This window comes from Gopherus flavomarginatus, chromosome 1, assembly GCF_025201925.1.
Source record: "Gopherus flavomarginatus isolate rGopFla2 chromosome 1, rGopFla2.mat.asm, whole genome shotgun sequence".
Lineage (NCBI taxonomy): Eukaryota > Metazoa > Chordata > Testudines > Testudinidae > Gopherus > Gopherus flavomarginatus.
In genome coordinates this window covers 41,145,707-41,168,261 of record NC_066617.1, presented here as the reverse complement: position 1 = coordinate 41,168,261, position 22,555 = coordinate 41,145,707, and the positions used below count along the sequence as shown (strand labels likewise).

General features: G+C 43.4%; 2 protein-coding genes across 11 annotated transcripts in view; both read left to right on the top strand.

The window, feature by feature from the left end:
• Positions 1 to 15,657, top strand: part of MLC1 (modulator of VRAC current 1) — a 39,820-nt gene extending 24,163 nt beyond the window's left edge. For all 4 annotated transcript variants that reach the window (XM_050936328.1, XM_050936327.1, XM_050936325.1 and 1 more), the window contains exons 7-12: positions 876 to 947; positions 1,429 to 1,545; positions 2,489 to 2,545; positions 3,600 to 3,722; positions 4,578 to 4,745; positions 14,756 to 15,657. In XM_050936328.1, the coding sequence (XP_050792285.1) occupies positions 876 to 947; positions 1,429 to 1,545; positions 2,489 to 2,545; positions 3,600 to 3,722; positions 4,578 to 4,745; positions 14,756 to 14,830 (612 nt within the window). In that variant the 3' untranslated portion in view covers positions 14,831 to 15,657. The remainder of the gene's footprint in view (positions 1 to 875; positions 948 to 1,428; positions 1,546 to 2,488; positions 2,546 to 3,599; positions 3,723 to 4,577; positions 4,746 to 14,755) is intronic.
• A 2,764-nt stretch (positions 15,658 to 18,421) lies between these two features.
• The window catches only part of TTLL8 (tubulin tyrosine ligase like 8), a 64,794-nt gene continuing 60,660 nt past the window's right edge, over positions 18,422 to 22,555 (top strand). For 4 of the 7 annotated variants that reach the window (XM_050936131.1, XM_050936129.1, XM_050936130.1 and 1 more), the window contains exons 1-3: positions 18,531 to 18,668; positions 19,340 to 19,465; positions 21,055 to 21,150. In XM_050936131.1, the coding sequence (XP_050792088.1) occupies positions 19,387 to 19,465; positions 21,055 to 21,150 (175 nt within the window). In that variant the 5' untranslated portion in view covers positions 18,531 to 18,668; positions 19,340 to 19,386. Of the gene's footprint in view, positions 18,462 to 18,530; positions 18,674 to 19,339; positions 19,466 to 21,054; positions 21,151 to 22,555 lie in introns of those variants that run through there. The other 3 variants (XM_050936127.1, XM_050936126.1, XM_050936128.1) reach the window with 3 other exon arrangements.

Here is a 22,555-nt window from a genome sequence, read left to right as displayed (position 1 = left end):
TCCGTCCTTCGGGCATGCATATGTACAAAGCTTTGCTGCTGTTCTGGGGCTTGAGGAAGAGAGTAGATTCCTTCCCACATTGCCTATGCAGAGTTCCCCAGTATTAACATGGGTAGCATGGGCTGAGTGCTGGGTGCAGGATTTGTGGCTGTGAGTGGGATTTTCAAAACCACCTTAAGTGATTTAGAAAGTCAATGACACTTGTACTCTTAAGTCACATAGGCGCTTTTCAAGATCCCACCTTATATGATTTCTGCAACAGCACATGCTTCTTCACAGAATGAAGCAAACACCCACAGATGTTTCCTATACCATGAACTGCAGTGGGTGAGGTGCTGGCATCAGAGATAGCTATCCCACACTGGTAGAATCCTCATCTTGAGAGATCTGACAAATTTATGGCCCTTTTGCAACACTGTATTAGTGCAAATGTGCTGCACTGTGGGAAACTGGCCCTGAATCTATGCCATTTTGTAATCCAGTGGTAATGCTGTTTGCTATGCAAAGCTATGTAGCAAACATTTATACAACATCCTGATATGGTATAGAAAAAAATTGTGATTCGGAGAGCTGTGATTCCTTCCCTGCTCCCCACTTGCTCCCAGGGGAACGAAATTTGCTGCTGACCCTTCGCTTTTGATCGTCTGCTGTGGCCAGTGTGGTAGGGGGTGGAACCAATGCTCTACTCATTCCCTGGGAACAGGGCATGCAACACCTGCTCTTCCTCACAACCTTATAATCAAGCTGCAGGCAGACTTCACAAGTGATTGCGAGGATGCGACTGACTGCCCCTTATACTGTGTAGAGTCAAGCCACAACCTGGCCCTTGCTAAACTGCATACTTCTTTCAGATCATGTTTCTTTTTTACCTTTAGAGTACCGTATATGACAGTACCAGCGTTTTGAATGATGTCAGCTTTCCTACTCGAATTCTGAAATCCTGTTCAGTAAGAAAAGCTTTGTTTTCTTGAGATATATGAATTTATTCTCTTATCTTTTCACATACTGAACTCCTTTAAAGCCAGTGAGGTTCTGTGTGTAATAGTTTCAGGAACAGGCTTGTTATAATGTGCCAACATGAACATGAGATATGCATTGATGTTGCACGATAAATTCCAACTGTCCTAAACAGGAAGGAAAAGTCTACTTGATGATTAAATAAGAAACAATTGCAGACATGACCATTTATTTTTTTATTGGATACACTGAATAAAATTTTAAACGTAGAATGGGGCCAGTCCTACTTCCATTTTAACTAATGGAACCTTTGCGGTAGTCTTTCATAAGTGTAGTATTGGCCTTAAACATTTCTCATGTCATAAATGCATCCATTAATGTCTAGGAGGCATCCTACCTACACAATTGAAATGACTGTAAAAACGTAGTCAAATTCATTGCTAATTATTTTGGTTCTCTAATTTTTTTCAGGTAATTGAAGTGATTATTGGAATTTCTGCAGTATTTGGTGGAATAATTGCTTTGAATATGGATGTCTTAGTCTCAGGTCCATACCTTTCAGTAACATTCTTTTGGATCTTAGTGGCTGTAAGTACTACACTATTAAATGTAGCTTTTTATACATTGTCTCTCTAAGCCTGATGTTTATTTGGCTCTCAAATTAATTTTCAATCGCTGCCTTACAAAAAATTAATGCTTTTTAATGATAGTGCTAGATTATCTAGCATGCTTGCTTTTTGATTTACAACACTGTATTAGAATGTAAGTGCCTTCCTTAGGTAAAATTCCCATTGAAATCAGCAATAAAATAAGGCTGTTAAAGGGGCTATTCTTTACTAAACAGATCCATGTTTTTAAATTATCATCTTTCAGTCTGCAAAATTAAATATCTGGGTTGAATTTCACTACAGTGAAATCCTTAGGATGCCATTGTCAGCCTATCATCTTGATTAAGTGGCTGTCCCAATTACATACTTGAACCTGCCAATAATTGGCGGTGGACATTCACCTCAGTGTAAAACCCTTCATGATGATAACAACATAATGAGAGCTGCAGATAGGAGAAGAAGATTCATAAGGGGTGACTGTGCATGCCTCCATACCACTGAGGGGACAGGTAGTGGAGAAGCCGCTGGATCCATGCTTACATTCACCCAGAATCCTTTAGCGTGCTAAATTCAAGCTCAGTAGGATGTTAGCACATGGAAGACCTACTGACTTAGGCTACGTGGATAATAGTCTCATCTTGATAGGTATAGATTTAGTATTACAGAACACTCCATTAATGGCAATAAAGTTTTTGAGGTAATTTTTCTCCCCATTAAATTAGTACCATAAATATTACCTATACAGTTTTATACAAAATTTTAACTTTATAACAAAATTTCACATTATTTGGAGCAAACTGAGGACCCGATTCTCAGCTAATGTAAATCAATATAGCTCCACTGCAGTCAATGAAGCTATGCCAATTTACACCAGCCGAGGAGCTAGTTCTTAATGTTTTCTAATGCCTTTGTGTTCTTTTCAGTGCTTTCCAAGTGCCATTGCAAGTCATGTAGCTGCTGAATATCCAAGTAAATGTTTGGTAAGTATATGTGTAATGTTCAGATATTGTGCTATAATGGAATATTATGAATAAAGTCCTTTGATGATAATCATACAACTAATATATGTTCACTGTAAAGTGACCATAAAAAGTTATATACTAAATATAACAAAATAGATGTCGGGGTCCTGGGAATACTCAATACTGTTAGAAAGGAGGCCAATGGAGTGCTTGGCTGTGTACTTATAAAGTTAATTGTACTAAAATAGAGTTCAGTTGGCTTTCCTCATGCGATATACCATTAGTGCATTAACCAAAACAGATGTTTAATTGATTAAAATGTACAAAATATGTATTTGTACTGGATATTTCAGGGGAAGTTGTGGACATTACTACAGAGATGGTAAGGAGAGTCAGCAGGGACACAAAATGGGTCTGCCTCACCAAACAGCTAGTAGTCCAAATTCTGTTCTCAGTTAGACTCACGCAGCCACACTTAAGACAGTAGTGATCTATGGCAGTAATTGAAACAGAATTTGACCCTACAGAATTATCTTTGAATGAAAACCAGTCCATTATTGTCATCAGGATACGTACCTGAAACCACCAGAATCTGTTGGTTTAGTTATTTAGCATGTATAGATCACATAATGTTTGGCTGTAATTCTCACTGTTTCATGTAAACGAAAAAAAAATAGTGTCCCTTCTATGCTAGCGGAATAGTGTCCCTAATCCATTTTTGTTTCCTCTGCCTGTACTTGAAAGACATATTCAAAACAAAACAAAACAACAACCTTCTTGAACTTTGACTGGAAATGAGTTTATATGTACTACAAAGCAATAGAGTTCTTTGCTAGTAGCATTTAGCTTCTATAATCAATATGAACTCCTGCTTCTGTACATACTTAGAGGAGAGATCTGAGCATGGGTGGCTTGCAGATTGGGCCATTCCTATATATTTTTACCACACACTCCCATTACACTTGCTGCAGGCAGAAGTGGAATCAAGAACCAATGTTATTTGCTCTTATTTTTATTTATTTAACACAAGTTTAACATCTTAATTTAAAGTTTAATATCTTGTTTTAACTAGGTTGAAGTCCTGATTGCCATAAGCAGTGTCACTTCTCCATTGTTGTTCACTGCTTCTGGATACTTATCCTTCAGTATCATGCGAGTTATTGACATCTTTAAAAATTATCCACCAGCAGTTAAAGTACGTATTTTACTCTTTTGAAAAATTAGCATCCACCAATTAGCAATTCAGATAGAGTAAATAAAGAATATTATGAGTTATGTATCATAAGAATATAGAGAGCTGTATTATGGAGAATGACTAAAATGTTTTGGAAATTACTCTAAAAACTTATATAACATCCTAAAACTATCCTTTCTATAGTTATTTTGAACCACCCTATAGAAGACTATAACAGGGTTATAGTTCTCCATCATATTCTATAGAATGGTTAAAAATAACCTATAAGAATGTAATTATTTTTTATTTAAATTCCATAGAATTTTTCCATAAGAGCTCAGCAAGTGTTCATAAAATTGTGGCTAACAAACTTCAAAGTTCTAAACCTTACATGAAGAATAATTTATTTCAACTCATTTCCTAGGATGCCTACCAGTAAGTGGCACAGTGGCATAGAGTGCTAAATGTTCATCTGTGAACACTTGGATTCATTCAAAGCTTGGTTTGGGGAAAAAATTAGTGGAGTTTGTAGATCCCAGTTCCCTGTGTTGCTGAGGAAATGTACTACTACATTCTGCACCAGCTCAAGTTTCCTGAGGGCTTTATGCCCAGGTAGTCAAAGATATGTGAATAGAAAGTAAATGATTTACACCAAACCAAAACTAACACGTCACTCAACTCTGTTCAAGACTTTTCAGTGCAGTTTAGTTTTCCAAAACAACCAAGTATTTGATCAGTTAGTTAGAGAAAAAAATAAGGTGTCATACTGAGACTTGTAAACTGTGGGAGAACTCCAGAAAATATGAAGTGAGAGAAGGCGAAAAGACACGTATGATAGTTAAACACCTAACAACTTATACACATTTTTATTTTTAGCAATCTTATGATATACTTCTGTTACTTCTGATGCTGATGCTGTTAATTCAGGCAATGCTTACCATTGGCACTGTCATCCAGTGTGTAAGTTACAAGACAAAAATGAAGCTGAATGATTCATCTTGGGGAATGCCACAGATTAATAAACAGGAGTACAGAACAGTGGAGGTAAGCGTCTAATATCTGACTATAATTTTATAAGATCTATAGTTTGTGAATGATTTTCTGTAATATTCGAGCAATTTATTCCCAATTATCACCTAAAATTGCCCTTTAAAATGTAAAGGATGTTTTTATTCATTCTAAGGCTTAATTTCAACCAGAATGACTTATTTGCTTGGTTAAATTAGGATACTCAGTACAGTAATAGTTTTCTTAGTTGACTTGAGATATTCTGTGGTATAAGTAATGGGACATGGAACCCTTAAAGAGTGGTAACACTTATGAAGAGTGACTGTAAAAATGATTTGCTGGGTTTGTTTCTCAGTTATTTCCAGAATGAACTGTTCAGTTTATAAGTAAAATGCTTGTTATTTCTAGCCAGCAGCCCTGCACATTTCTTCTGTGGGTAAGGCCAGCTGTTTGCTTGAGAGGAAGAAGGGCCTTGAGATTGAAGCCCATTACTAAGATCAAGATCTGGGCTCTATTCCTACCTAGGTCATAGATTGTCTGTGTGACCTTCGTAGATTTTAAGACCAGAAAACACCTTTGTGATCTTCTAGTCTGATCTGCATAACACAGGCCATAGGACTTCTCTGAGTTAATTCCTGCTTCAAATCTGATAGCTGTATTTGAATTAGAGAATATCTTTTAGAAAAACATCCAACCTTGATTTTAAAATAGCCAGTGATGGAGAATCCATTGCTACCGTTGGTAAGTTCCTAGCAGACAAGTGTGCCAGCCAAAAGAACCTCAAACCAAACCAAAAAAAACAACCCCCAAAACCCACCTACTGGCACTCTTGTTAGAAGTATCAGCAAAGAAGCCCAGGGTCAAATTAGGCTGTGACTAAATCTATGCTCTGGTCACTCAAGGTTAGGGTTGAGGATATTAAACAGTGTGAGGAATCTTGAACTGCATGTCTAGTCCTGTATCAGTTCTGGGGAAATGTACAGTAATCTTCAATTCTCTCCATTTGGCACCTTTCACAAGCAAATTCATTAAACTAATTTAAAAGAAAAAGATAAATGTCCTCTTTTGCTGGCTGTTTCTATTCAGAAAAAAAATATTATGGAAATATATCGGGACTTAGTAGAATTAAGAGTGAGCCAATATATTTATGAGAATTTGGTGCTAATACAAAATTAGTATAGAAGGACTATATTTATACAAGCCTTTTTGGAGAACAAATAAATGTGTATGGTGAGTGTAATGTGATGAGTCCCATTGGATTCCGCAAGCTCTAAAGTTTATCCTAGGGTCTGCTGAACTCCTCATCTGATAACTTTGTTGGCTCAGTGAGGTATATTTTCCTGAATAAATGAGATCTGACCCATTATGCATAAAATAGGTAATAGCTATTTAATTAATAAAGATGTTTTATTATTAATCACATGCTGTAGGTTCCTACTGAAGCCTCTAAAGTGGCATTCTCTGAAGGATAGTGTAGAAGGGGCACTGCCACCTCCCAAGAACCTCCTTGCAGCTGAGGTGGGCTGGGCATCTAAATTCCCTTAATGGGCCATCCTTGTGACACACCTTCCCCTGCCAGAGCTGACCTTCACCCAAAGATAGGCTTGACAATGACTAACAGCTGCTCATGTCCTGAAGCCAGGGGAGCACTTCCTATTCAGCTGCAGCCAGCAAGTCTACTAAATTCTTGACAATGTTCTTGTCCTCCTCAGTATGACGTGACCAGGACTTGGGCTCCATTGTGTGTGCTTTAAGTAATTAATACAGTGGATATCTTACTCCATATTTTGGAGCATGTGTTCAGCACATGCAGTATTCCCTGAATGTCTAGTTCCCAAGCAACTTCTGAGGAGGTCAACAACACAGAGGTTTCACCGTGGTTGAACTGATTTAAAGTTACTGCTGCTTTGTCTGTTGGAGAGGAGCCTCACTGGATACAAACACAAGCACAGCCATCGGAATTAAAAATGTCTCTGTCCAAGACCAACCTCCATTCAGGTCTTCCAAACGCTAAGGACCGTGCTCTTTTTCCTATAGCTGTTAACACTTCACTCAGCAGCACCCAGTTCTGCTCCAGTGGAACACTGCTACTTCCCATCTACCTACCTAGTACATTTGGCAGCTTTGAAGCTGTGATTTGTTCCCCATACCAGCTACAGGAGGCAGCACTGAAGTGCTTATTAATTCTTTTTTAGAAAAAAATATTTTTAAAAGAAAAATGTTAAGGACAGAAGTAAAGATGTTTAGAACTTTTCATAATACCTATAACCTGTTTTGATTATTATTTTTTAAATATCAGACTATTCAAAGATTTTATTTTGAAAATGCTCTATCGCAAAAATAACTATATATATATATATATATATATATATATATATATATATATATATATATATATATATATATATATATATTGCAAAACTTCAAAATACAGCATATAATCATATATATATATATATATATATATATATATATATATATATATATATATATGAATTAATATTCCTAAATTCCCTGGAACAATACATTTGAATCCCAGCCAGGCTGAGTAAGCTTCATCATCTTTTCAAATTCGGTAAAACTGAATTGTCTTTTATAGTTATTATTATTTGTATTGCAATAGCATCTAAGCGCCTCAGTCATGGATTAGGGCCCCATTGTGCTAGGTGCTGTACAAACACAGAACAAGCCCTGCTTCAAAGTATTTACTTCTTTATGTAGGGTTTTCAGCTGAAATCTTAAAAACCAAAGTCCTACTTTATGAATTAAAGGAGGGTAGTATAATTAAAGCCAATCAACATAGGCTTATGGCAAATAGATCTTGTCAAACTAACTTGATATGTTTTTTTTTATGAGATGACAAGTTTGGTTGATAGAGGTAATAGTGCTGATGTAATATGCTTAGACTTCTGTAATTTAATTGACTTGGTATCCACATTACATTTTGATTAAAAAACTAAAATAATAAAAAATTACTATGGCACATATTTAATGGATTGAAAACTGGTTAACATATATCTCAATGTAATTGTAAACAGGGAATCAACACCGAGCTGGTGTTTCTAGTGGGTTCCTGCATGGATCAGCTCCTGGCCCTACTTTATTTAACATTTTTAATAATGACCTGGAAGAAAACATAAAATCATCACTGATAAAGTTCCAAGATAACACAAAAATTGGGGGGAGTGGTGAATAATGAAAAGGTCAGGTCACTGATACAAAGCAATCAGGATTGCTTGGTAAACTGGGCATATACAACCAATATGTATTTTAATAGGGCTAAATGTAAATGTATACATCTGGTAACAAAGAATGTAGACCATACTTACAGGATGGGGGACTCTATCCTAGGAAGCAGTGACTCTGAAAAAGACTTGGGGGTCATGGTTAATAATCAACTAAACATGAGCACCCAGTGCAATGCTGTGGCCAAAAGGGCTAATATGATCAAAAGGGCTAATATGATCATAAACAGGGAAGTCTTGAATAAAGGTAGAGAGGTTATTGTACCTCTGTTTTTAGCACCGGTGTTACCGCTGCTGGAGTATTGTGTCCAGTTCTGGTGTCCAAAATTCAGGAAGGATGTTGATCAATTGGAGAGAGTTCAATGAAGAGCCATGGCAATGATTAAAGGATTAGAAAACATGCCTTATAGTGATAGACTAAAATAGCTCAATCTATTTAGCTTAACAAAAAGGCTTTAAGTGGTGACTTGACAACAGTCTGTAAGTACCGACGTGGGGATCAATATCTGATATTTGATAGGGGCTCTTCAATCTAGAAGACAAAGGTATAACAAGATCCAATGGCTGAAAGTTGAAGGTAGACAAATTCAGACTGGAAATAAGATGTCAGTGTTTAACACTGAGGGTAATTAGCCATTGGAACAATTTACCAAGGGTCATGGTGGATTTCCATCACTGACCATTTTTAAATCAAGATTGGATTTTTAAATAAATATATATTCAAGTTCAAAAAAAATTATTCTGGGGAAGTTCTATGGCCTATGTTATATGAGAGGTCAGATTAGATATCACAATGGATCCTTCTGGCTTTGGAATCCATGATTCTTCTTCGAGTGGTTGTTCATGTCCATTCAAAGTAGGTGTGCGCGCGCTGCATGCATGCCAGCCGGAAGATTTTCCCCTAGCAGCCGTCCGTAGGGTTGGCCCTGGCGCCCCCTGGAGTGGCGCCTCTATGGCGCCCTATAAAGGGACCCGCCGACCCTCCACTCCCTCAGTTCCTTCTTACCGCCGGTGATGGCTAGCTGGAACTTCTCTTGTGCATAGCAAGTTAGCAGTGTCCTATCCTTGTGTATAGTCAGTGTATATAGTTACATTATAGTTAGTTTACTTAGGTCATTGTATATAGTTCTGGGTAATTGGGGGGTTCCCCCCCAAGTTTTCGTCACCCGCTGGGGCATGCTCGGGTCCCCCGGGTTTAAACTCTGCAAGGACTGCGGGAAATTCATGCCCACGGCCAAGGCGGTGCCCAGCACGTCTTCCTCGGTGCGGAGTGCCCCGGCACTGGCATCAGGACTTAGAGCCCAGCCCAAGTCGTCTAAAACCCGGCACCAGACAGAGTTGGGTCATAGGAAGTTGGCCTCAGTGCGGCACCGCTCACCGTCGCTGGTGCCTGCTAGAAGAGAAAGCCGGTGAGGGAACGGTCACCCCACCAGGACCCGAGGCCGACGCCGTCCGCGGGTGCAAGCGGACAGGCTGGGCTACAGCCCTCGGCTGCTCCGTCGACTCCTGCACCACAGAGAGGGCAGTCGAGTCCAGACCGGCCTAGATCCCTGGACCTCAGCGGAGACTTGTGCCTCCCTTTGACACTGGGGGCATTCGAGGCAGCCTCAGACTTGATGGGACTCCTGGTGCCAGCCTCCCCGCACCGTAGGGAGTTGCCTACCGCAGCCCGTCCCCCAGTACAATCGAGGGGCAAGCTGGCCATGCTGTCGCCTCCCTCCCTGCACCGCGCTGCTAAGGCGGCACCGGACCAGATAAGAAGCTCCCCGCCACCTCAGCACCGCTCTCCAACGGCACCGGGTGCTGCTCCTCCAGGTCCTCGTACTCAGAGACTTCAGACTCAGAGGCAGACTCCTACCGCTCCAGCCGGTTGCGGAGCAGGAGATCGGTTTCGGAGGTGAGCCATCAGCGTTACCCACAGTGGCAGCAGCAATGGCATCCGCCCTTGCAGTGGCTGTTTTGGACCCCCTGGGCCTACCACCAGTTGGTAGGCCAGGCGTTTGGTCCTCGATCAAGGTCAACTTCGGTCTCCTCGGCGTCGGTGGCCCCGGTGCAGCTGCCTCCTCCACCGGCACCGTCGCTGGGCAGGGGTGTGGCATATCCAAGTTCAGCACCCCCAAGTCGGGCAGCAGCACCGCCAGCGGCTACAGTTCGGGCTCAGCAGGCACCGCCTGATACGCCAAGCCTCTCACTGGCGACCCCTGTACCAGTCGCGATGCCGCATTTAGAATTGGAACTGACCCCGCAACCACAGTACCGTGTGCCGCAGGACCCCGAAGGACTGCACGCACTGGAGGAAGGGCCGATCCATGTAATTTCCTCGTCTTCCTCCCCGGATGATGTGGTCTCTGGCACAGCTGCGGCACCGGCCCTGGAGGACACTCAAATCCTCCAACAGCTGCTCTGGCGAGCAGCTCAGAGCCTTGCAATCCAAGCTGAGAAAATCGAGGTGGATGCAGACCCTGTAGTAGACATCCTGGCTCCCTCTGGGGCATCCAGGATGGCTCTCCCGCTGATAAAGACCATAGCAGATACATCCCGCACCTTATGGCAAACGCCAGCCTCACTGGCCCCTACTGCCAAGAGAGTGGAGCAGTGCTATTTCGTCCCCTCTAAAGGGCACGAACACTTGTACACTCACCCCGTGCCCGGACTTCCTGGTGGTGGATGCGGCCAACCAATGGGAGCCTCAAGGGTTTCAGGGGTCAATACCAAAGAGCAGGGACACTAAAAGACTCGACCTCTTTGGCAGAAAAGTGTACTCCACGGCAGACCTACAAATCCGCATTGCCAACCAACAGGCAATTGTAAGCCGATATGGTCATAACACGTATTCAGCCATGTCGAAGTTTACGGAGCTCCTTCCCAAGGACTCGAGGTCAGAGTTTTCGGTCCTGGTGGAGGAGGGGAAGCTGATCTCCCGAGCCTCTCTCCAGGCTGCCCTAGATGCGGCAGACTCAGCCTCGTGCACCCTGGATCCTTCTACCCCTACCTTTGGGTCATGTCTGTCCCCCTTCTACTGTGCCTGGTCCTGAATCACGTCAGACAGCTAGGTGCTCCGCACGGTAGAGAGGGGATATTCTATCCAGTTCTCTTCCCTCCCATCCCACCACCCCCCCTCCCCATCCCTCTTCAGGGACCCATCTCACGAGCAACATCTAAGTCAAGAAGTGAAGTCCCTCATGGAGGCAGGGGCGGTGGAGGAAAACCCTCGGGAGCTCAGGGGCAAAGGCTTCTACTCCCGGTATTTCCTAATACCGAAGGCGAAAGGAGGCCTGAGACCCGTCCTAGACTTGCGGTGGCTGAACAAGTTTGTACGAAAGCTCAAGTTCCGCATGGTCTCCCTGTCCTCGATTATTCCCTCCCTGGATCCAGGAGATTGGTACGCCGCCCTCAACTTAAAGGATGCTTATTTCCACATTTCCATAATTCCCCGACACCGTCGGTACCTAGGTTTGTCGTGGCCGACGCCAATCTGCAGTTCACGGTGCTCCCGTTCGGCCTGTCAGCTGGTCCAAGGGTCTTCACAAAGTGCATGGCAGTCGTGGCAGCCTTCCTGTGCAGGCGGGGCATCCAGGTATTTCCCTACCTGGACGACTGGCTCATAAAGGGTCGCTCCAAGGAGCAGGTGGAGACCCAGGTGTCGTTCATCAGGCAGACCTTTCTCTATCTCAGCCTCCTCTTAAATGAAGCCAAGTCCACCCTGTCTCCGACGCAACGAATAGAGTTCATAGGAGCAGTTCTGGACTCCACCCACGCCAGAGCGTACCTGCTGGAATCCAGGTTCTGTGCAATTTCAGAGCTCATCCTCAGACTGCACAGCACCCCGATTACCACCGCACGAGTTTGCCTCCGGCTGTTGGGTCACATGGTAGCGTGCACCTATGTGGTAAACCATGCCAGACTCTGGCTTCGCCCGCTACAGTCCTGGTTAGCGACAGTATATTGCCTGGCCCGGGACCCCTTGGACTCAGTGGTGTCCATTCCCCACTCACTGCGGTGGTGGCTCGACCGCAGAAAGTGTGCATGGGTGTCCCCTTCGCTGCCTCTCAACCCTCCCTCTCCCTGGTAACGGATGCCTTGGATCGGGGTTGGGGAGCGCACCTGGGACACCTCAGGACGCAGGGCTTGTGGTCGCCGGAGGACCTCGGGTTGCATATCAATGTCAGGGAGCTGAGAGCGGTTCACCTGGCTTGTTTGACCTTCTGGTCCCACCTGGCCGGCAGATGTGTTTCAGTCCTCTCGGACAACATGTCGGCAGTCTTTTATATCAACAAACGGGGGTGCACGCTCCTCTCCCCTGTGCAGGGAAGCCCTCGCGCTGTGGGATTTCTGCGTCCACAATGCTACCCACCTGACAGCGTTCTACCTTCCGGGGGAGCAGAACGGTTTGGCAGACACCCTCAGCTGCTCGTTCCGGGGTCACGAGTAGTCCCCCTGATGGGATGTGGTACGCTCAATTTTCCAGCTCTGGGGCTTTCCCCAGTTAGACCTGTTCGCCTTGAGGGAAAACAGAAAGTGCCGACGGTTCTGCTCCCTCCTGGGCTGCAGTCAGGGGTCTCTGTCGGATGCCTTCCTACAGTCTTGGGGGGTCGGTCTGCTCTACACCTTTCCTCCGATCCCCCTGATACGCAGGGTGATTTTGAAGATTCACAGGGACCACGCACGGGTAATCCTGATAGCTTCGAAGTGACCGCGCCAACATTGGTACACGTCACTCCTGCACGTCCGTTCAGGCGCCCCTGATGCTGCCCCTGCTCCTGGACCTGATCACGCAGCACTGGGGCTCCCTCTGCCACCCGAACCTAGAGTCCCTTCACCTCACAGCATGGATGCTCCATGGCTGAACCCGGTGGAGATGCAGTACTCCCAGCAGGTCAGACAAGTGCTGCTCGGTAGTAGGAAACCGTCAACTAGGGCCACCTACCTGGCCAAATGGAAGCGCTTCTCCATATGGTCGGGTCAGCGAGGTCACAATCCACTGGAGGTCCCAATCCCCATTGTCCTAGACTATTTGCTCCACCTCAGACAACTGGGCCTCTCCCTCTCCTTGATTCGTGTTCACTCGGCGGCCATCTTGGGAGAGGGGGGTACCTCGGTGTTTGTGAACCCGCTGGTTGGGCGTTTCCTCAAAGGTAGGGACAGGCTATTTCGGCATGTTCATCAGCCGGCCCCTGCTTGGGACCTGAATCTGGTCCTCTTCGCCCTCTTGGGACCTCTCTTTGAGCCTCTGGCTTCATGCTCCCTGTTGTACTTGTCCTGATCGCCTTCCTGATGGCGATCACCTTGGCCAGGAGGGTGTCGGAGCTCAGGGCGTTAACATCCGAGCCCCCATACACTGTTTTCTGTAAGGACAAGGTCCAACTTAGACCTCACCTGGCTTTCCTACCCAAAGTTGTCTCACAGTTCCACATGGGTCAAGATATTTTTCTCCCGGTGTTTTATCCAAAACCACACTCTTCCAATGAGGAGCGGAGGTTACATTCCCTGGATGTCCGCAGGACCTTGGCTTTTTACATCAAGCGTACCAAGCCGTTCAGACGCTCAACTCAGCTTTTCATCGCAGTGGCAGATAGGATGAAGGGGCTCCCGGTCTCCTCTCAGCGAATCTCTTCGTGGATTGCGACCTGCATCCGGGAATGCTACCGCATAGCTAAGACCCCTGTCCCTCCAGTCATGGCCCACTCCACTAGGGTGCAGGCCTCCTCTGTGACGTTCCTGGCTCAGATCCCAACTCAGGAGATTTGTAGAGTGGCCACGTGGTCCTCCATCCACACATTCTCATCACACTACGCCATCACGCACCAGGCTAGGGATGATGCAGCCTTTGATCGTGCAGTACTCCAGTCAGCAGTGATCTCCGACCCCACCACCTAAGGTTAGACTTGTGAGTCACCTACTTTGAATGGACATGAACAACTACTCGAAGAAGAAAAAAGTTACCCACCTTTTAGTAACTGTTGTTCTTCGAGATGTGTTGTTCATGTCCATTCCAATACCCACCCTCCTGCCCCTCTGTCGGAGTGCCGGCAAGAAGGAACTAAGGGGGTGGAGGGTCGGAGGGCGCTGTAGTGGTGCCACTCCAGGGGGCACCAGGACCGACCCTACGGACGCTGCTAGGGGAAAATCTTCCGGCTGGCGAGCACGCGGCGCGCGCACACCTACTTTGAATAGACATGAACAACACATCTCGAAGAACAACAGTTACTAAAAGGTGGGTAACCGTTTTATCTGTATGCATGGATATTGAAGATCCTGTGGCACTTCAGTAAAAATAGGGATTTGTCCCAGTGTCCTTAGCCATAATTTCCATATTGGCCATTCTTGGCAATGTGTTGTGCATCAGTGGCAGGACCGACTCCAGGGTTTTTGCTGCCCCAAACGGTAGGAAAAAAAAAAAGCCGCGATCGTGATCAGTGACAGCTCCACCGCGCTGCTTTCTTCTTCGGCGGCAATTTGGCAGCAGGTCCTTCCCTCCGAGAGGGGCCGAGGGACCCGCCGCTGAAGAGCCTGACCTGCCGCCCCAAGCACCTGCTTGCTGAGCTGGTGCCTGGAACTGGCCCTGATCAGTGAGTTGATGCCCTTGACCCTAGGGTGGCTTCACTTCAGTGATGCTGTAGGGTTATGATTTCTGAAGTGTTTTAGGATTCTTCAGGATGAAAGCCACTATTTAAATGCAAAATAGAAAACGTTTTTATATGTTTTAATAAATCAGCCCACATTCTTATTTCTGTGTTCTTCTGCATATTTGCTTGCTTTAATCATTAACTAAAATACTGTTTGAAACCCGTTTGCTTCTAGGTTTCCAGTAATACCATAAAGGATTTTGACAAAGACAAAGCCTGGAAAGCTGTTGTGGTACAGATGGCTCAGTAAGGTGGATTCAGCAAGTAGAATATAATACAAAAAATCAACTGTTAGATTTAAAGCTTCTTAACTGTAGCAGTTTGTAAACAGTGCTATAGCTCCAACTGTAGGGACCAAGGAATAACAGAATTTATTTTCAAGCTAAATACTGTACCTTTCTAATAAATTTGAAATATATAGGTGAAATTTCTTAATGCAACTTTATCTTTTGAGTAAGAATATTATTTGATGTTAGGTTGCTGATAATATCTAAATGTTTAGTGTTCTGTTGCTTTAAAAGATCCCTTTGGAAACAAGGTCATAAATTACTTATGGGTTATGGAGATACGATTTTTTAAATAAATATGGCAATACACAGTAGGTCTCATTTGTTTGCAGGAGACTAATATAACTGCAATTATGCAGTCAATAAAATTGATAAATGCTTTTGTAAAGTTATGAGTACAGGTCATAATTGATATTTTTGCTTATACTTCACTTTTGTAGGAGTTGTAAAGGTGTTTTGCATCTCGTTACTTTTGTATAAAATAAAGGTATTTATCACAAGGAGTCCAGATGTGGATTGAAGTCCAGTTTGCATAGATGAAAAGATACAATTCTTTAAAATATTTTTCTGTAACAAATTTATGGACTGTGAAAAAGGAGTAACAACCCTTAATTTAGATCATCCTTGAAAAGTCACGAAACTCTAACTGCTTGGCACAAAATCTATAAATCTATTGACTCACCCTGTAACTTAATCAGAAAGAAAAAAACAAAACAAATATTTTGTGGGATGACTGCTGGGCTGAATGTCTTGTTTCACTGGAATCTGTTTGCTATTTCACATATGAAAATGTATCCTTCCTAAAAGTGATTTTTTTCCCTTTTCATATTTTTATTTTGCTAACAATCTTTGATAATTATAAAATAAAGCCCTATCTATTCCTCCTACTTTCTCATATATCTATCTCAAAGTCAGATGGATTCGTGACAGCATAAGCATTTCCATGACAACAAGAGACCCTTTGGCTTGAGAGGCATTTTCCCTGCTGACAAAACATTTTCCATGACGGGCCTTAGACTTTGGAATTCATACCCTCCTTTAGTTCGAAATAATCCAAATCAGCTGATGTTAAAGGCACACTGCAAGCCATCTCTCTTTCCCCAGACTTTTGAGGAGAAAGGAATAAGCCAAGGGTCAGGATACATATAACGAGGGTGGAGATCTGCAGCTACATTGGGACTTTTTCTTTTCTGCTTTTGGGGAGCTTCATTTATTTTTGCATTTTTAATACATGGCAAAGGCTCTTACAGTTTTCAAGAACCACTTTAAAAACATTTATGCAACTGGGAAAAAAGGGAAAATACCCTCTCCATCCCCTTAAGATTTTGCATATATTTGATGCAGTAGCTTATGGACAACTAATTTACCCTTCACCAGAGGTTGCCAGAGACTTCTGGACCCATATTGAAAGCTGATGCTTTCTGTCTTAGATGTTACCATTCAAAGTTTGATACACCCATCCTTCACCAAAAGCTTCCAATGTCTCGGGAGGTATTCTTGCGAGAATGTTTAAAAAAACTGTTTAAAAAAAGGTGGCTGGAAACCCAGAGGTCTCCTATAATGTTGTATCTTTAATATTTGGAAAAAGTTCACTCCCAACTGATGTTCAAGTAGAAACAAGAATGGTTTCGTTTGGGTTCACTGGGGTGGAAAGGAATGTTGTCTTTACAAAAATAAAGCAAAAACCACTGGAACAACTTTTAAACATCATGGATGGAATGAGAACTGAGAGGCTGAAAACATCATCCTATCAGGGTTTAGGTATTTTGTTTAACTGTTTCGCATGTATCATTGTGTGGGTAGGGTCGGCTGAAGGTTTTATGTGAAGTATTTTGAGTGTATTTTAACTGGTTGTTTTCTGTTTCTTTTATATGGTAACATACTTGCCAGTTGTAAAACTAAATCCTCGTCTCCAAGAGGTTGCCTTCTCCTCAAATTTATGATCGACCAAGGCCTTTCAACACATCAGACATGAAGAAACAGACCATTATTTTATCACTGGACTTGAAGGGAAAATAAATAAAAAAGGGACCATCATGTCCTTTTGAGGGCTTAATTCTCTTATACAGCCCAAACCAATAAGATGCTGAGAGCCCTCAACTTCCATTGACATCAGCATTAATTTGAAAAATTGAGGTATTCTGCACCAAACAGTAATAGTGCTGTAGAGAATCCATTGATTTAGTCCTTTACTTTGCAGCAGGCAAGTTAACTTTTGATTTTCAGGAATGGTAGGGGAGAAGCCAATGATATGACAATGGCATAATGTCATGTGTTTCACCAGTGGACCTATCACCAGGGGACCTCAAGGACTTAAAACACTGGTCACTTCACCCATCACTGAAGTTTTACTGCCTTAGAGGTAGAATTGTCAGCTGGTTAACAGCATATTACAAACTTAAAGAAAAGTTTCAACAAGAAGTGAAAAAATACTACATTCATCTGAAATGGCAGGGAGAATTTAGGTAAGACAAGTAAAATGACCTGAGTCAGAATTTGGATTAAGACACTGAGGTGACAGTGGAAGACATTTAAAAATGTCAGCAAGTCCAGTTTAAAATTTCTCTATCAACTTTAGATCAGTGGTTCTCAACCTAGTTACCATTGTGGGCCACATATGCAGCCGCAGCTCTCCATGTGCGGTGGTGGGCTAAATCCACACTATGTATACACTACTACCTGTTTGGCCCTTGATGTCACATGGGCTGCAGCTGTGTGCTGATTAGGCAATGGGTTTGGGAACCACTGCTTTAGATTGATGATGGTTCTTTGACGGGAGGAATAGGAGCAATTAAAAAATAAATCAGAAAGGAGCCATCAGTCTTTAGGACTCAGGTCCACTTCAGTCAAGTCGTTTGCCTCCTTTCCTGCCTGCCATCCTCTCATCCCCTGTGGAGTCGGAGAAGGCAGCAGTGTTCCTTTGAGGTACTGATTTGCCATTCAACTTCAAAGGTGCACCAGGGCAAGCAGTTTTTCTGCATCTATCCCACACGCCTGGTAAATCCAGCAGCATTAAGGCAATTAATGTTGCAGCTCTGGAACTTTGTTCCGCTCCATCAAAGAAGTCCAGAATATGGAGCTAAGCGATCAGGCTACTTTAATACCGGAAATCGTGGCCAGGTAGCTGAGTCTCACCAGACTGCCTTTACTGCCTACGAACCCGGCTCTGGTGGGAATATACTCCTGTAAATCTAAATGCTTCTTCTAGCCCCAGCTAGGCTGACCACCCGTTTTGGGGGACTTTTTCTTATATAGGCGCCTATTTACCCCCCACCCCGTCCCATTTTTTCATAGTTGCTATCTAGTCACCCTATCCCCTCCGCGCCTCTGGTGACTGGCTCAGGGGTAGCAAAATGTGAGGGGACGGGGGTGGGGACTCCTGTTTTTACTGATCTACCTCCCTCCGTCCCCTCCCTCCACGTGTGTGGTCCTTCCGTGCATTCAGTTTGCGACACGCTCGGCTCGGCTCGGCTCGGCTCGGCCCGGGTCGCAGCAGGGCTCACCCTGCCACCGCAAGTCGAGCAGCAGCCAGCCGAGAGCCCGAGCTTCGGCCGATGTCACTGCGGGCAAGCCCAGGGAGCTGACGCATGCTCGGTAACAGCCAAGCCGCTGGTTGAACCGGGGAACGACGCTTTGTGACCCTCCCGCTCCGCCGCCCTTATCCTGAGTGGCTCAGCGCCCGGGCTGCTCGTGAAGGTCACAATGGCCACGCGCGGAGCGTGCAGCGCTGGCAGCCAGGGGAGGGGAAGGGAAGGGAAGGGAAGGGCCTGCAGCCCCGGGGAAAGAAGCTGCTCCCAGAGGGTAAGGTGGGTGCTCGCCAAGCCCCGCTCAGTAGGGTCCTAGGGGCCACGGAAGTTACTTCTGAGTTCAGGTTCCGCCTTAGAACAGCCTGAGTCGGTCCCGCTCTCTCTGCCAGGGACGATCCCAAAGGCTGGTTAAACAGGCCACCTAGTGTGCTCAGCCTGGCCTGGGAACTCCCTCTGCCCCCTCTGTAAGGGTGACTTGCCCTCACTGACACTCTACAACTCTTCACGTTTAGGATCAGCCAAAAGGCAAGTCCCTGCCCCTAGTAGCTCCTGCTCTTCGCAGGCGGCCTGTGCAGTTCAGACACAGGCTATATAGGTCCAGTCGTTGAGGGGCACAGGTGTGTTTGGGAGACCATCGCTGAAACTGCCTGCCTTATTACAGAAACTCTGGCCTTTTTATAGACCCAACCTATCTTTATTCCATGCTAGTTAGGAAGACTGCATATCGGTTGCATGCTTTTGGTTTGGCATAACTTCTATAGCCATTTCCCATCACTTACCTACAGTGAACAATACTATGGCAGGAAAAGCATCCACAAAAAGAAGAGTGTGTGTTTTTAAGTTGGTGTTGTCCTTTTAATATTGAAAACTAATAAGAGATAGAGAAAATGTAGCATGGAAGCATATGACAAAAAATTGAATGATCTTCTGTCTCTAAATTTGCAGGGAAAATAGCCAAAGAGTGAAGTAACAATGACACAGCTTAATATATCATGATGAATCAGATCCATGCAGAAAGAAGACTGCTCCCATTGAGTTTAAGTGATGAAGAAAGAAAAGAAAACGAAAACAGTTTGTATTTGCACATGAATTTTTAATCAAACTTTTGCTAAAGTCAGATGACAGCTATAAAATATCAATGTATAATTAATCTTTTTCATAATCTCTTTCTAACAAAAGATCCCTTAGTCTGAGAACAGGACATGTCCCTACCTAGCACTTGTTCAGAGATGAATTACCCCACAAAGTGTCTTTTCAATGTCCATTGCCTATCTAGACTTTCTACTTATGGGACAGTAGAAAAAGATAAGTCAAAGGTTGGGATTATGTGGTCTCTAATGATCAGGATGTAATATTTCTATACGATACCTTTTTAGGAAATAAAATGTATAGTTGGAATTGTTAGTGATTTAATTTCAATGCCTCATTAAAACTACAGATTTGTTTCAATGGATCATTGCTATGTGTTATGAAGTCTACTGAGTTTTTAAAATAAAATCTGCAAAATTATATATAAGACGATATTCCTAATGCAAAGACACCTTTATATAGACCTTTCAAACCAGCAGTAGCCCAGAGCAACAGACATAGAGTGAGATTCAGTCACATGATACATTTAGGGTCCCATTCTTCCCTGCTCTCTTATTTGTGACTAGGGAGGTGGAACTATTGGAGTATCCATGGAATTCTCCCAGTTTGGGGTTGAGGAGGAGGATGGGGAGGTGTTAGAGCAGTGGAGCTGTGGCAGAGCTTGTCCGTTTGTGGAAGAAACTGGAGGTTTTACCCTTAAACTGTTAGATCTCCCAAAATGTATGCAGAGTTTAGGGATTCGTTTGGCACCAGAGCCATCCACACCTTGTACTTCTGGTTTGTTGCAGTCTCTGGAAAGCATATTTAGGTTCTTGCAGGAGCTGTGTTGTTACAGTCTCCTCCAACTATGTCTGTCCAGAAATATACCACCAAGGTGAGGAATTCCATAGTGCAAAGGAATAATTTACTAAATCTAGCTTGTGGGATTTTTATGTGGAAAATCTGGTGGAGAGCCGCCAGTCATCCTATGTCTACTTTCAATGCCACGCTCTCCGCTAATGTGGATTCCCAAGGGAGAGACTTCCGCCAGTTTAGGAGAAAAGGAAACATGCTGGTGAGCCAGTTTTCCTTCCTTCCTTAACTCACATAGTTTTTTGCTCATTTCTTGTAGAATATAAAGGATTAGCTACCCTTAATCTTGCATTAACTGCATTTGGCTCTCAGTACTTTTCAGAATCAGATCCTTGAGAACTAACTGTCTTTAATACATTTCCTTTGAGTGATGTCTTATGGCGATAATTTATATGCCTAAATTAAAAGAGTTTATTAATCTATAGAGAAAATTATTTTTCCCCACCATGAAATAAACTCACATATATTAATTAACCAGTTCCTTCCATTGATGGAAATGGGTAGTTGGAATCATAGAAGAACTTAATTCCACCAAGGGTTTCTAGTATCAACTTCATTTCATTTTCATTAGAAAGCTTGTATCATAACTAGAGCTTTTAACTATTTCTTCCTTGACTCTTTATGGCTATTTTTGTTATTAGCTCACAACATTGAGTCTTATCAATTTCAGATAATTTCTCTAGTTCTGTATTTTGGAAACTGTCTCTTCTCTTTGATAGGAATGATAAGAACCAACCTCCCTTCCCAGAAAATCCCCAAACTTGGTGTCAACAAATGTTTTCCCACAGTTTGCTGCCACCAGGGATTGCTTCCTGGTAAGTCTGTGGCTGGTCAGTACCTTAATGTTGGTATTTCCTAATTTAAACATTTTCACACACATTTGTACAGCAAGCTGATTCTCAGCTGTGACTAAATTCACACTATGCTGTGTTTTATTAATGAAATTGCTAGAATTTTTAGCAAAAATAACTACAAAACAGCATTAAAGGTTTCCAAAAGTAATATTACAACTGAATATTTGCAAAAGATCATTAACACAAACGGGTACATATAAAAGTGCAGTACTTTCTTCTCATTAAAAGCCTGATACAAAGCCTATAGAGATCATTGGGTATTGGACCAGGCCATAAGGACCAGGCTTTTAAAGCTATTTAAAAAGGCCAAGGCATTTCCTAAATTCTCTATCTGCTAATAACATGGAATCCTATCCAGTGGAAACTTGTTAGTTATCAGAGGGGTAGCCGTGTTAGTCTGGATCTGTAAGAGAAGCAAAGAGTCCTGTGGCACCTTATAGACTAACAGACGTTTTGGAGCATGAGCTTTCATGGGTGAACACCCACTTCGTCAGATGCATGCATCTGACAAAGTGGGTGTTCACCCACGAAAGCTCATACTCCAAAACGTCTGTTAGTCTATAAGGTGCCACAGGACTCTTTGCTTGTTTAGTTAATGTTGTTTAGTTAATGTAGTCTATCTTGGCAACATTTCAACAGAGGTAACTTTCCATTAGGTTTCATTCCAGTGATTCGATGTACGTGGGTGGACCATGCAGAGTCCCACTGAAGCCAAAAAGGCTCCTCATGGGGAGAATGGTGCAACTGATGCAGTTCTGGTTGCATGATCAGACCTTGAATAACCATACTTTCCATTATACTTGACAAGGAAGGAGGGGGGGGGGTCTGTTTTGTCATTTCATATTAAATTTACTTTCTTTCTTCGTAGACTTCATGTGAAAAAGTAGTTTTCACAGGAAGTTACTCTTCTCTGCGGGAACTGGTGGAAAAAGGAAGCTTTGCTGAGGTGTAATCATCGGACTAATCAGAAAGCTCATTAGTCTTTACTTTTTCCATAGTAATATTTTTCTGTGCAGAGGAATATCCTGTCCACAGCAGCCTCTCTTGAAGCTTCTTCCTGCAAAATATTTCTAAAATCCATCCTTTTCTTTCTGTCCAGAAAGCTAAGTCTCATTCAGGCCCTCATCATCTATTACCCTAACAATTATAACCACCTTCTCTCTGGCTTCCCTAATGCTCCCATTACCACTGCCACGCCATTCAGAATACTGCTGCTAAGGCCACCTTTCTTGCCCGTCTCTTTGACTATATCGTCCTCCTCTTTTAATAGCTTCATTGGTTTCCCCATTTCATTGTATCAAATTCAGTTTCCCTTTGCAACTTGTCTCCTCCATACTTGTCTGCTCTTTTTTGGACTGCATTGCCC